Below are 16,049 nucleotides of genomic sequence, written 5' to 3'. Positions count from 1 at the left end.
TATAAATATTAATGACTCAGGCTATGCTTCTTTTTTTTTTTTAATCTAGATCTTGATAATGTGGAGGGTATTGCTGTTGACTGGATTGGTAACAATTTATATTGGACAAATGATGGACACAGGAAGACCATTAACGTGGCACGTCTAGAGAAAGCATCACAGAGTCGGAAAACCTTATTAGAGGGAGAAATGTCACATCCGCGAGGAATCGTTGTGGATCCCGTTAATGGGTACAAGTTTATAAACACTCTCTAATGCCTATGCATATACAGTGAGCAATACATTATTCTTGTTCAATTAACACATGATTGATTGGTTAGCGCACCATTCATAGTTAACACTTCTAATGGACGTATCACCAAACTGTCTTATTTTCATTTCTTATTCCCTATTTTTTGTTCTCATTTATTTCGCAGACTAACATTCGATTAATTACATACGTGTCAATCTCTTCATAACGCTGATTTAAAAGATGACTACTCGCGTCTTCCATGGACATGACATATTTCTGGAATTATACACTATATGTGACAGATGCCAAAATGCGTAACATGTCATGTTCTTGAGTAACTTTGGGACAGACAGATCCATTTCAGTTCTGTCCAGACACTTTGCCCTTTCTTAAAGTAATTGATCGGATGAAATTGATAGGAAATTAATTCTAATAAAACAGACTCATTTCTAAGTACTGAAATGTTTGGAAATTTTTGTAAGGAAAACATTTTAAGTTATATTTTTTAATTTGTAAATGTTCTTTTTGTTGCTTAATTAACCTTTAATCATTCAACTATAAATACATCTAAAACAACATATTCAATTCATATAATTAAACATAATGAGGCTATAATTTAAAATTTTTGGTTGATGTTGTTCTATGGCATATAAAAGTAGGTGACCTACAATATATATACAATATATTGTAGACCAGAAATTACACAATTGTGTAATAATTAAAAAAATAGCTGCTTTCCTAATAATTTCAAACCATTTTGAAATAAAATGAATGACCCATCTTGTAGTTTTGTAAAATCACTATCTGTCTGGAAACTGTAACTAGTTCTAATGAGATGTCACCTACTGGAGTTAATCAGTTCCCATTTTTAGTAATACATTAACACACTATTTACACACACTAACATTCAAAATATGAAATAAAATATTTAATTTATGTGTTTTTATTAACAAATAATACTCAGAAAACTGAGAAATAGTGATAGAGAAAGCAAAGCCAATTATATTCTTTACGGAAAGAGAGGTCCTGTCTATGAAATGTCAAGCCGTAGGTACAGGTGAAAATATCTTTGTAGGCAAGAAAAAACTGGGGATGTAAAGCAGCCTTGATAATTTAAGGCCAGTGGCAGTCAAATGATATACGACGGACCTGCCGGGCTTATTTAGAGAGTCACATCCTATTCCATTGACCATCTTGGACTAACCTATGTGGCTTAATACACCTTAGAGGACATCAAACTTTAACATATTATCTAAAAGTATTCAAACTGTCTCCATATCTAAACAGAAATTAAGGATCCTCCATTGAATTAATCCAAAGGCCATTCTTCAGTCAACACTAACTTCACTCTATCGACCCCATCATTTTCCTTATTATCATAATGACTTATTCTTTGGGTAACTAATTAAAATTTACATTCTGATATTGCAATGATGTTTTGTGTCTCCTGCCATTATCAAATTATCTGTATGAGCTGTATTTTCCTGGGTGCCCCGAGGTGTGAGGCTTTCCGGCCCTCGGCTCACCTCAGGCAAAGTGATTACCAATTTATCAGCCGTAGACTTACAGAAACATTTCCTGGCAGTTTCATCACAGTTGCCCGAACCCTCAGATGGCAGTGGTTTTCAGAATCATGTTCTGTAAAAAATATTTGATGACAGCACATTGTTCTCTTGGAGAGAATTTTAATTAAATTATGATGCTAAAGCGTAACAAATGTGATGAATTTCAAGCAATAATATAAAATAAGTGAACATCTCATCACTTCACCCCTCTAGTGTGCCCTGTAGGTTACAAAATAAACCACATATGTTAAAAAATATATTGTCCAGTTAGATGAAGTCGGCCAGTTGAATGCGCAACTCGCCTACTAATTCACCTGCAAACGCCCTGTTTAGTGAAGGATTCCCTAAATCTAGATCAGAGTTTTAAACTTAAGCTATTGATGGCCTGGACTGGCTATCTGGCACATTGGGCCACTGACCGACAGCACCACACACTCACCTGATCTGAAGTGCCAGGTTAACCCTGTGATAGCCAGACCAGCCCTATCGGTGGCCAGAGACACATTGAGAGCACGTAAAACGTAAAAAATAAAAGTCCCTAATGTGTAGCTCCCATAAATCATACAACTTCTTTGAAACAAAGCAAAATTATATTTTCTCAAAATTTTTAGCGTGCATGAAACCAAGTTTATTAAAATCTGCCACTTGGCCATCTTCCTCTACTTTTCCATCTAGAACCCTATAGGGTTATGTCAATGGATGAGGGGGTAGTCGCAACCATGAAAAGGGCAGAAAATAGATGGAATCTGGTAGGGAATAGGCACTGGCAAAACTTGATACTATTGCCAACTAAAAAGCATGGCAAAGTTATCAGTGATAAGCAATGGCAACTAGTTTATTACAAATGTTAATTACATCAACTAAGTACTAAGAATGAAGTTTTTTTTAAATATTAATAAAAAACAAAACTTTTACATTGCAGGTTCCAACAGGCTTAAAAAAAAGAAAAAAATACATTTTGTAAACCATCATAAAATAGAAATAAAAAGTAATGAAATTAAAAAAATATTGAAAAACCTAAATTAACAAATACAAAAAAACAAGGTAAAAGGTGGAGACAATTTTTTCTTTAAGAACTGCATTTTTAGTTAGAATACAGATCCTGAAATTGCTTATTTTAGCATCTCACCTACAAATCGAATGACAGTTTGTTGCTAAAAGCAACACCGCATTCTGGTTATCAAACATCAAACTTGTCAAAGCTAAATGATGAAATTTTTATTTTCTTTCTATTTTCTTCTACATTTTTTTTCTACAAGAACATAATCCCTGATGCCTACCACTTGAGATAATGTAAGAATAACATTTTTTTGAGATGGGTAGGCTTTTACAAAACATTGTTTCTGGGCTTCCTTTATGCGCTATAGTGTTCTTAGCAAATCAATGCACTTATAGGAAAAAAGAAAAGCATACTTTATATAAAATCCCATAGGAAGGAGAAATAAAAATCTAGTGATTCAAGAAGGCTGTTCGTATACATTGACTAGCAATGTAGAATGCACTGTTGTCAATCACTTTCTGGCATAATTGTGACAAACCATTTATTATGTGAACAAGTAAAAAAGAAACAGTAATTGCTCTTTAACAAGTCATATAAATGTTTAGGGCTTCTATTGATTTATTGTGTTTCTCAACATTACGAGAAGAATATTGACCCAGACCTCCAAGCTTGTCTTTATCACTATTGTACAAGTGATGTGCAGCCCGTAGTGATTGCTAACAGGGTTTAATGTAATGTAGTTTCATTCAGATTTATTGCATAGCTTAAAGGCAAGGGTACTTGAATTGCTTTCCTCCTGACAGAACTTTGCAAATGTGCATTAACTTACCTTTTTGTAGCAAGCTCTTAAAAAGCAGAATAAGAGCAACAATCTAAACAAATTGCCCCAAGCAAGCCACTTAAATTGTTATAGGCATATATCATTTGATTTATACTAGAATACCCCTTATTGATTATGTTCCAAAACCAATGCCATTTTTACAGAGTTAAATGTATTAGTCCCTGACCAACACGGGTCTTCATTTAGATTTGATTTTTAATCACATGTTTGATATAGCAGAGAAAAACTCTAACTAGTGCCTCAGATGTCCATTAAAATCATATTTCAACACATTTACAACATATATAAAATTGTGTATATACAGTATGCAGTTAAAACATTAACTTAATATTATTATTATTATTATTATTATTATTATCATTATTATTAGCCTTCCTTAATTGAGTTATACGTTTTCTTAATATTCTTATTTTATTGCACATTTTCACATTTCAGAAAATAATTTTTTTCTGTACTTTTGGGGTAGACCTGTCAAATTCATTTCCCAAGAGCTTTCTTTATTAAAATAATAGTATTGTTTACAGTACAACATAATGATAATAAATAATTAAACAAATGCAATTTTTTTATTTGTCTAACTTTTTTTTTTTTTTTTAATATTTAGTTGTTTTTTTTTGTTTGTTTTTACTATTACGCATACCTGGGAACTTTCTGGCTTGTGGAGTGGCTTTGTGAGTGGATGGGGCTAGCATGCATGGGGCTGGGACTAACCGTGGATGGGTTGCAAGGTAGCAGGGTAACCTAAAGTGGGCAGGGAGTAGGTGGGGAATGGGCTTCAACAACAGACTCCAAATCAACCCTTGGGAGTTCTCGGGTATGCCAATGTCCTATTATTGGATATTTTCCACAATATCATTTATTTTTATAAGTAAAAATACCAAAACACCTTTAAAAAATATCTTTAAAAAACACCATAACATTTTTAAAATGATTTTATAAATTTGCAATATATTTCTATTCCAGTAACAAGCCTCTCAAATAATCACCAGAACATGTAGAATGATATGTAGCCTTGATGTAAACAACAATCACTTTCTTCCCGATTACCATGTTTATTATGATGTAACCCAATATAACACAATTTTACGCTGAATGTCATTTTTATTGATTCCTGTAGCTGGATGTATTGGACAGATTGGGAGGAAGACATGATAGATGACAGCGTGGGAAGAATTGAGAGGGCATGGATGAATGGTTTTAATAGACAGATTTTTGTGACATCAAAGATGTTATGGCCAAATGGGTTATCACTCGACCATGAAAACAGCGTGTTGTACTGGTGCGATGCTTACTACGACCATATCGAGCAAATCTTTCTAAATGGGACCTTTAGAAAGGTGAGCATTTTTTACAATTAAAAATATTATATTAATATATAAGGATATAATATTCCTATTAAAAAATAAACATTATATAGAAAAATACTATTTTTAATATGAATTGTTATTTTTAATTGATATAACAATTTGTATAAAACACCAATAATGACACTACTTACATTAATATTTAAGGCAGTAATATTCCTGTTAATTACATAACAATCTGAAAATAGAATGTTGGGTTGTATCCAATATTTGTTGTAACGGTTAATGTTATTTGACTATCACTATTTTATTTTTTTTTTATTCTTTTTAGGTAGTCGGCAGTGGGAAAGAATTTAATCACCCTTTTGGACTGTCCCATCACGGTCAATACATTTTTTGGACAGACTATATGAATGGCTTCATATACCAGTTGGATTTGAATAGTAAAAATATCACTCTGCTCAGGCAGGAAAGGCCACCATTGTTTGGGCTCCAAATTTATGATCCTAAGAAACAACAAGGTAACATCTAGTATAATAATCTAAGACAACAATCATAGCAGGAATCACTATACAATTATATTTTAAAATAAAATTTACCCTAATTTAATTTGGATAAATATATAACGGTATACAATGTATAGAATCCATATGAAATAATGTCTGTATTCCACTGATTATATATATATATATATATATATATATATATATATATATATATATATATATATATATATATATATATTATATATACATACCCCAAGTGGATTAATATAACCCGTCAACATTGATAATTTATATGTACACACTTTTTATTGTATATTGTCTAAGTGCAGTGGAAACCTTGTGTGATCATTTTAAGATCATATAGATGGAAATATAAACACTGTTTAATAGCTCTATAAATGCAAGCCATGCAAGTGCTGAATTAAATGCAAATTGAGAAGGAAGAAGTAAATTCCCAGTCCTTAGAAATAGGCATTGCAGTAAATTGGCATTGATTAAGGATGAATTCCGTCCAGATTCTAAGCAAATAAATGTTACATCTGTTGGAACATTCACAATCATGTGTATGATTAGACTGGGGAAAAAAAGGAAAGTAGAGGCCATTTGTTAGAAATATATATTTTTCACGACCGTATAAGAGTCATTGAAACTTTACAATATGGTGGCAATTATTCTGTTTCATTTCGGTTTCCCTGGAGGCTAAAGTCTACACAAAAAATAATGACACACATAGTGTTTCAAAGCTGTAGTTCAGCAATCAATTGTTTTTAATTCGCCAGAAAACAAGCTGGCTTCGCTTTCAATGCAGAGAGGCAAACACAGCAGCACACATGGCCTATTCTTCTTTAGGGTGACTCCTAGAGTTCAGGTCTATGAGAGATTTTAGAAGAACATGCCTTGAAACGTGTGTAAGGGATATCATCGCACATATGAACTAGAGTCACTTTGAAAAGCGGAGGGGTCGGACTTATGACACTTTGAACATGACGAAAATTAAGGATGTATAAAATTGTTTGCTTCAGTTGGGTAGACACCATTGGACGTACACAAGGGTGGAGGAAGTCACCTTAAGAAGAAATATAATAACAATACGTTCATTATATGGGTGTTTGAGATTAACGTCTTTAAACATCTAGTTTGACTCGAATACCATGGCTCTCTACAATGGCATCTGGCCAACATTGAACACACCTATGTTTGTATTGGGACATCAGTCGACATTGAGAAATGTATCTGTGGGGTATCGTGAATATCTTGGGTTTTTTCTACTTTTCTCCAAACCCCCCACAAGAACGCTGCCTGCAGGAGCAGTTCATAAACTTTGTATATTCTATTGTTGATGTCTCGAGGCAAGCAACAGTTGTATCCTTCCTGAAACATTTCCTGCATTATGATGAAAGTAGCATGTCACGTGACATGACATTGAAACTCTGGACTAAAATAGGGTTTTTCACCCTCAAAATTTCCAAGGAGCAAAAAGGCAATCTACATGATTTTTAGACTATAGGTCAACAATTTTGCTTACCTTTTATTGTGAACTTGTTTTGCTTGTTTGAACAGATATTCATCTTAATATCCATTGGTACTATAGTATTGATCAACAATGGTCCAGCCTGTGAATAAAAACAGACCTGGACTGGAAACTGCTTCGTTCATGGCAAACATTCTGAAAATGTTCTTAAAGGTCACTACCAGAATGTGACATTTTGGCAGCACTACCGAGTACATGATTTAAATTAAGCTTGCTTTCTTCTTTTGCCTGTAGGCTTAGATATTAGCACATATAGCCATCTGTTTGTTTTAAAGCTCATGTTGAGAAGCACTGCTGATCCTAATACTGTTCATACAGTTGTTATTTGAATTGTACCTCCTATTCTGTACATTCATCATTGGCACGTCGTTGGTAGCAACCATATTGAACATAATTTACAATATGGCAATGAAACATCTCAACATTTTACATAGCAATAAGGGAATATTTTTTCCCCAAAAATAACAACTCAATGTAGATCCTACTACTGATGGCACGTAGATCATACTACTGATGGCACATCGGTCTAGTCTGGACCATAAGTACATAATTCCCAACAGTACTGATAACGTTTGGGGACAGTCCACATTTTTGGGCACTGACCCATTATCCTGCTTTGGGAAGATCTTCTGATCTCCTTGACTAGCCATAAAGCTATAAAGTCAATTGAGGTCTGGCCACCTCACCTCACAATATGGTACCTTCTAAAAAAACCCAGATGGATATATCCAGAAAAACAGAAGATTCATTCACTGAATCAGGAGTTGGCAGAAAAGTTTTATGGTGAATTGTGGTTTAGACTCCCCAAATTTACTCATTATAAAGAACTCTCCCTGGGTATTTTTTGGGGGGAAATGAAAAAGATTAAATTAAAAGTTCTACCACTATACCAACCAATATTATTTTCTTGTTTAATTATTCATACCTCAGCCTTTTCTTCATGAAAATAATTTCCATTTTAATTTCATGCAAATATAGTTTAAGATACAAAATATGTATTTTTGCAGAGATAGGGAATGTTTGATTGCCTATTCAGGAAATCAGATTTGCATACTGTACAGAATAATACATTTAATTCCAAGGTCATGTAATAAACATAGTACTGGCTGGAAACCCTTCTTCACTTTATTTATATAATAAAAGTTTTCATGGTTGGAGTAAAGATCTGATCTGAAGATGATTCCGAAGTTAAATGATTTTAAATAGTGTTTGCGGAGTCATTGGTCTAGTTCTTTTCATTTGTAAGCTTTGTAAACACACAAAATTTAATTTAAGTTTCAAAATGAGAAAACCGCAGCCGGATATATTCCAGTCTAAGGACTTAAGACCGTAACATCACTTGACAATTTTCCCATACATAATAAATTGTTATGACTGGTGGAATATTCCAAATCCAGTGCTCATTTTATGATCGTTATCGTTAAGGTATGTTATTGCAGGTACTAAGGACAATTGAAACAATTTAACTACTTTGTTCAAAAAATGGATTCATTCATGCCTGAAAAAAAACCGAGTAAATCATTTTACAATAATAATAATAAACATAAAAAAATTAATAAAATAATAATAATAATAATTATTATTATTATTATTATTATCATTATTTTTTTATTTATTTTTTTATGTTTATTATTATTATTATTGTTGGGGAACAGTTAGTTACTTGTAGCATCCAGATCAAAGCAGAGATTTCCTCACAGAGATCCAATATTACTTTTAACCTATATTTCTTTTCTACGTTGCTCAGGGGAAAGTTTCCGGAACAATACTTATGCTGCCAAACAAATGTTTTTTGTGTGTGCGCGATAATGGCATTTCTGCCTTACTCAGCTCATTAAGGATAAGTTATTGGATCCTAAGGTTTGTCTTCTTCCCGCAGGTGATAACGCGTGCCGTGTAAACAATGGAGGCTGCGGTACGCTTTGCTTAGCGATTCCTGGAGGCAGAGTTTGTGGTTGCGCGGATAACCAGCATTTGGATGGAAACAATGCAAGTTGTGTGTGTAAGGCTTTATCAACCATTCTTTTATGTATCTTTTTTTTTTCTTTTGGTGTGAATAAGAGAACAATCTATTTAAATATAGTTTTAAATGTCGCAGCGTAAAAATAATTGCTAGTAATAATATTACCTTAAAATCTAAGGTATAAAAATCTAAGGTATAATACCTACTATATAGCTGTATATTAATTAATACAAAATAATAGTAATAATAATACTTATGTATAATATGCATACTTAATTGAGTACTTTGTTAATAGAAACACCTTATATGGGGGTATTTTTAGACGCTATCTACGTGTTGTAACATGTATTATAAAATGTTTATACTTATGTTTATACTAATTTTACATTATTTAATCATATTAAATAACTTTGGATTATTTAATTAAACTCAGAGGTTAGTATCCAGTTTCCTTGATTATTATGAACCCCGGTAATTTCACTTATTTCTTGAAACCTTTTTTTGGTGAATAGCACCCTTATTCATGTTCTATTTAAAATTACAATAATTTAAGTTATAGACCAGAAATAACATAAATGGTATAATTTGCTTACATTTTCCATTTAATTCCATTACATTTTCACTATTTACATTGTTAGCCTTCACTTTTGTCATGTGCTGCTAAGCATTGTTATGTGCTTTGTGTTTTTTGGCCTTCAAACTAAAGACCCTGAAGTAAAATGAAAAAAAAAAAAACATCATCAAAGACGCACATGCCATTGAGTAGTCAAATTCTTTCAATCGAAAATAATGAAATACCTCAACAGATTCCGTGATGTTTGTATTTAATCAACATCGTTCACATTTACTTTAGAATAGTTCATGTACGTCAACCATTGCCATCTCAATATGCCAAAAACACCTACTTTTACTAAAATTATGTTTTTATAAATGTACTTATTCGTTTTAAATAAAAACTAAAAATGAAAAATGTAGTTGAGAGCAGCTAATAATTGTGTGCCCAGCAGTCCTGGACTGCCCATATAGCACACTAGACAAATGCCCAGTTGTGCCCGCTGGCCGACATCACTCTATACATTGGCTGAATATGCTGCGCATCATCAGTCCAGTCCTGGTGCCCACCAGCAATTGGCTAGAATATAGGTCTTTTTTTCTTTTTTTTTGAAGCCCAAGTAGTTGTGCTTATATATTGGAACTTTCTGGCTCCCCCTTGCGGAGTGCAGGTGGACGGTCCCGCTGACATCACAGAACAAACACCATTGTCGGAGGGGAATAAGGTGGGGAGTACAAAGTACAATAACACCCCATGACATTTACGTTTTATTGGATAAAAGAGAACATTCAAAAATAGTAATAATTGGTTAAAATAATTTGTTTCTTATGTGTTCACATTGATCGATTACATGGGTTTTTTTTCCTTATTGTATTCATATTAATGCAATAACAATATTTTAATTGACTTTTAAATTTGTCTCATTTCTTTAGTTAATTTTGGAGAAAAGTCACCACAGATCTGTAACCAGGAGGAATTCCAGTGCAAAAACCACCATTGTATCCAAGTGAACTGGAAGTGCGATGGAGAAAATGATTGTTTGGATGGGAGTGATGAAGATATGGAAAGCTGTTGTATGCTCTTTTTCCTTTTATCATTTATATTAATTTCCATGTTAAGCTTTATACTACCTCAGAGAACTAAAATCAAGTAGTCACTTAACTAATAGGTCAACCAACAGCCTCTTTAGACAAACTGTGCCTCCACCGTTGTCGTAAACAACCTAAAAACAGTGCTAGTGATTCAAGTGGGTTAAGCATGCTGGATTCCTCCCCCTAACCCATGGCTAGTTCTTCTCTCCACCACCAGTCATTAAGTGAGCAAACAAAAAGCTTAGGCTTTGAAGGGTCTCTGGTTACTTTCTAGAGCACTTACCAACTTAAACCAGTGTAGAAAATGTGCCCCCCACACACACACAAACACAAACACATAGTGAATGCCCTGGCAGACCAAAGCAGGGGGCTCTGGAAAGCTCACTTGATCTTAACTGAAGAGCCAATAAAAAAGCCACCATTGTGGGCTTTTAAAGGCCTTATTAACAAAGTACAATTGGCCTTAGTGGATCAGTGACTAAGGTGGTCCTCATCTGGATGATGTAAAGGTCAAATAAGGAGTTATAGATCAATTAAAGAATCTCTGGTTTTTTTTACTCAAAAAAATCTTAGAATCATTTCTGAAGAAAGAAACAAATACAGTTTTTTTTCTCCATTCAACAGAATCACCAAACGTTGAATGCCCTTAAAATTTACAGCCAAACATAACGAACGGATAGATTTACAATGGCAAAATAACTTACAATATGTCCTACTCATTTCCATTCTTTCAAAATCCATAAATCACACAAAAACATCTGGTTTTTATTTAATATTTACTGAACATGGTCCGATCCTTGTACAGAATTCTTTGCTTTAGTTAGAAAGCGATTACAATCACAACAAAATAAATGTTTAACTTAAACTCTATCCGGCTTGTTATGAAAAAGCTCCTGTTTGTGGCTTAACGTTAGGGAGCATGAATCATTTAAAAAAAAAAAACTGATTACCATTTTGTTGTAACAATTTATAAATTATGATCTATTGTTTCTGGAATTAAAGCTTATCTTAGTGTTGACAAATGCCTCAGTAACATCCATTTTCCCTTGAACAAAATGCCATTAAAAACTCATTTGTATTGTTATTCCTCAGTTAATAAAATACATGTTAGAATACACATTCTTCTCTGTATTAAAACTTTGGATCTATATTAATATGCATTCTGATTGTTCTAATTCACAAGCCGCGCTTTCTATTCCGTATCCTCCATGCCCCAAACACCATCAAATTCCGTTCTTCTTTTTTTAGGGAACCACAGCTGTCCAGGCGATCAATTTAAGTGCCAAAGTAACCGCTGTATTCCCAAGAGATGGCTTTGTGATGGAGCAAATGATTGTGGAAATAATGAAGATGAATCAAACGAGACCTGTTCAGGTAAAAAAAATAGAAAAAGAAGAAGAAAAGAAAGTTGTTTTTTTAAAATCTAGTTTTCGACATCCAGGTTCATAAAAATTCAGGTCGTCACTCCCAGCTAATGCCGATGATAAGATTATTGCCGTCTTAAATTAATTCAGAGTTTAGGGCTGCTAAGGATGGAATACAAATTATAATTTACGTCTTCCTTGTGCCTGACTCAGCTTTCCAAAGTAATTTGGAACAGAATCCTTCCATATGGGCCAACTCGCTCAATACTCGATTTAAACAAGGTTCTACATGCTCAACGGAATCGGTATTTAAAAGCATAAATCGTGAAGCAGACAGTATGTCGAGCAAATGAAATACTAGCCTTTATACTATAATACACAATAATGTGTAATAATACACAAATGAAATACTAGCCTTTATACTATAATACACAATAATGTGTAATAATACACAAATTAAACACTAGCCTTTATACTTTAATACACAATAATGTGTAATAATACACAAATGAAATACTAGCCTTTATACTATAATGTCCCCTACCCTGTAACATGTTTCCTTCCGTGTATCTATACATGTCAAAATGGCAGAAATTATATATTTAATTAAACCAGTGTCTATCGTTCAACAAAAACTCAAATGATAAAGATCAGTTTGCAAAATCTACCAAAAATGTTTTTTTTTTAAAATCAACATTGAAAACACCTTTCACAGATTTACCTACTTCTGAGAAGCTTCTTTTATAAGGCTGAAAATATATATATATTTTTTATAAACTATACAAATTGTTTAAAAAAAATCCATCAAATAAAACCAAAAAACGTAATATGTAACCTTTATTTGTAAAATAGGAATGTGTTGCTTAGAGTCAAATGCCGTAAATTCCTTATTTTATAAGCATGCAAGTCAAATTATAGTTTTCTGATATAGGGCAGTAAAGATTTTCCAAGGCTATCCCCCGACCTATGGAGTAATTTTGCAGAATAGGAGGTGTTCAGGGTATAATTAAATGTATAATGCCATTTTTCTCAAATTTCATATTGAACCGTTCAGTATATCATCCCTATATTAAGATTTTTTGATCAGAATAAATAATACATATGCATAAAAAAACCTTATTTATGCAAATACTATGGGAGCAGCCATCCTTCTAATCTGCAGAACTCTCCAAATTTAGATAGAATTATGTCTTTGTTGTGGCTACAAGGAAAAAAATTGTAAAAGCGATATCATTTTCTGTGATGTCTTTGACGGGCAAGCAGGTAAAGCTTTTATCAATAGTGAAAATATTAATTCAATTACAGCAAATACATAACTTTCATAACGCTAATGAAAATGTAGAGATTCCACAGGGCAGTCAATTACGCTCACAAGGCTTGCAGAGTCTCATTAGCAGAAGCCAAGTGCAGATTTTTACACTGCATGGTTCATGGAAGCATTTATGAAAGTTTGTTGACATGAGTGTTTCCAAGACATGGCTCAATGGGCATCTTCTGAGATCTGCCCTATATCACATTTGTTCTCAATTACTCCTCGGCGCAAGGATCATGAAATATTTCCATTCAGCTTGTTTTTTTTTATGCTAATGGTGTATAAAAGGCTATAAACTAATAATTAAACAAGTCAAACTAACTGCAACATCTATTTTACCTGTTCGCACTTGATTAATAATCTACTCAGCATTTTCCCTCTGGTGTGCTTATGAGATGATTGGTATTCTGTAGAGGTTAGAGGTGGCATATTATTTGGTTTACGAGGCAGTAGAAGTATTATTAAACACTCATATACAGACAACAGACAAGCCAGAAGACTTGTTTTTCCCTCAGAAATCTCATGGTGCTTCCACAACCACAAGGGATTCTGGGTAGGCGCATGCAAATAAGGTTAACAATTATCACCTTTGCCTCTATATCCACTTTATACATGGATCCCTTGAAAGTAATTGCCCGCTGTACAAGACAGCCTTTAGACAAAACTCGGGAAGAGGTACAATAGCCAGATCACCACTCATGGACAGCTGTTTCGTCCTTCATGGGACTCGTCAGCATGAGGTTGTGATACTGACTTAATAGTTGAGGCTTGGGGTAGCTAAGAAATACCATTACATAAGTTATGGTGGGTAAAAGGTGATGGAAACGAGAATCTGATTTGAGTAGCTGAACATTAAGCTACCAAACATATACCTTTTCTGTTGGGTCTTGTACAGTAATGAATTTCACTTTTACGCTTTAAATATAGGACATCAAATACAGAGATAACAGATCTGGTATAAGTTTTAAAAATCACATGACATTTAAAATAAATAGAAAACAGAACAAAAAAAATATATATAAATATATATATATATATATATATATATATATATATAAATTATATATAGAATAAGATGAAAGAAGAGTCGTTTTTTTTACCATCCATTGCCTAAATTTTACTACATTGTGCAGCCATATTATTTGAACCCTGGCTTTAACTAACAAAACCCCCTTTTTGTAATGTATCAGTGCACCAGAATACATCTTTTTATTAGAATCATATCACGGATGACCTCTAGGGTTTTCCTTCTTTTAAATCCCTGGAATAGAATGGGTAATTAGGATAGTAAAGGAATGGGGTCCTTGCTTTCCATATGATCTTTTATAATATATATATAATTTTTTTTATTACCCTTTCCCACTGCGCAGGGAAAACTTTCATTCAGGTTGCATACCCTCACCTAAAACTGGCAAAATTCAAAGTTGGACACCTTTGAATGCAACAAACATGGGATGGCATGTAACATCAGTCGAGTATGACCACTCGACTGACCATTTGAATTCTTAGTGAATAGACTCAATAGGACTATTCGTTTCCATACATTTTCATAGCAACTTTTCAGGAATCATAGTGCAAAGGTCTCTTCATATAGACTCAGAAGGGGTGGACCTTGTTGAGTAGGCAGGGTTAGTCACGCCCAATGGGAAAGGAGTTAGGTCTGGATATTAACTTGTTAAACCTCAATTTATAGTTAGTCATATATTTGTGTATCCCCATCGTACAATCCAACCTAAAGAAGAGGCAAACTAATTGTAGTAAACTATTTATTAAAACTCTCTATGTATCTGATTCAGCAAGGACATGCCAGCCTCATCAGTTCTCCTGCAACAATGGACGCTGCATTTCTAAATCCTGGCTGTGTGATCAGGAAGATGACTGTGGAGACAAATCAGATGAAATGGCATCATGTGGTAAGTATGGCCAATGATCTCCATTATTCTCTAAAACATGGCTAACTTGACCATTCATTTACAACACATGCAAAGGTAGAAAGACTGGGAAAACCGATGGGACAAATATTGCATGTCTAAAAACTCTAAGCTTTTCTTAATTCAATCATAAACATGTCTTCGTTTCATAATAGCTAACCAATGATATTTGAATAAAAATGACCTAACACCATTATTTTTGTCTGTCCTTCTAGCTATCCACCCTTCTGCTCTGAAATATAAGTGCTTTGTGTTAAGTGCATGTAGCGTGGATACATTGTGTTCTTTCCTTCGTATTATGAATAGACATGTGCAACATTTAAGATTCCATAGCCATTCTTTCTTTAGTTTTTTCTCTTTAGTTTCCTTGAAATGGTTCAAACTAAAGGTTTTCGGTTGTATTGTCAGAATTGAAGCACTTGCATTTATAGCTCCATCAAAGTGCATTTTGTCAAAGAAAAGCAACAACTTTAATTTGGCTTTAGAATAGTACATGAATTTTCAATAAACACAAAAAATCGAAAATTGTTTTTCTTCTATTACCTTTAATAGAAAGTAAATCGGTGTTTAGATATAGATTTTGGGGTTTTAAAGGTTCAGAGTAAATTGGAGCCCCACAGTTCACTATGTTTTAATTTCAAACTCAAAAAAATCTGCTTTTCTAGTAGTTATTGAACTTTTGGAAAAGATTGTAGTTGAATGAATAAGTCTGTGAATGAATATATTTTCTATTTCTGGCCCAGGGATCTCCCCTGAGCTTTAAATATGGGCGCTTTAACAATAACAAAGCCTTTTTAATAGTAGTCAGTGGTGAATACATCTGGATTAATTAAACCTTTAGCTCACATAGAGGTTT

At 33.4% G+C, this 16,049-nt stretch overlaps 1 protein-coding gene across 1 annotated transcript in view; it reads left to right on the top strand.

Annotated features, from left to right (window-relative positions):
• LOC149285175 (low-density lipoprotein receptor-related protein 1B-like) overlaps nt 1-16,049 on the top strand; it is a 366,729-nt gene that overhangs the window by 169,410 nt on the left and 181,270 nt on the right. Inside the window, exons 12-18 of the mRNA XM_089495720.1 lie at nt 50-230; nt 4,756-4,975; nt 5,274-5,463; nt 8,859-8,981; nt 10,428-10,568; nt 11,835-11,960; nt 15,059-15,175. Coding sequence (XP_089351846.1) covers nt 50-230; nt 4,756-4,975; nt 5,274-5,463; nt 8,859-8,981; nt 10,428-10,568; nt 11,835-11,960; nt 15,059-15,175 — 1,098 coding nt within the window. The remainder of the gene's footprint in view (nt 1-49; nt 231-4,755; nt 4,976-5,273; nt 5,464-8,858; nt 8,982-10,427; nt 10,569-11,834; nt 11,961-15,058; nt 15,176-16,049) is intronic.

Source organism: Sceloporus occidentalis, unplaced genomic scaffold, assembly GCF_023333645.1.
Source record: "Sceloporus occidentalis isolate IW3139 unplaced genomic scaffold, rSceOcc1.0.p SCAF_83, whole genome shotgun sequence".
NCBI classification, from domain to species: Eukaryota; Metazoa; Chordata; class Lepidosauria; order Squamata; family Phrynosomatidae; genus Sceloporus; species Sceloporus occidentalis.
The sequence above is the reverse complement of the archived record's forward strand: the minus strand, read 5'-3'. Positions and strand labels throughout refer to the sequence as shown.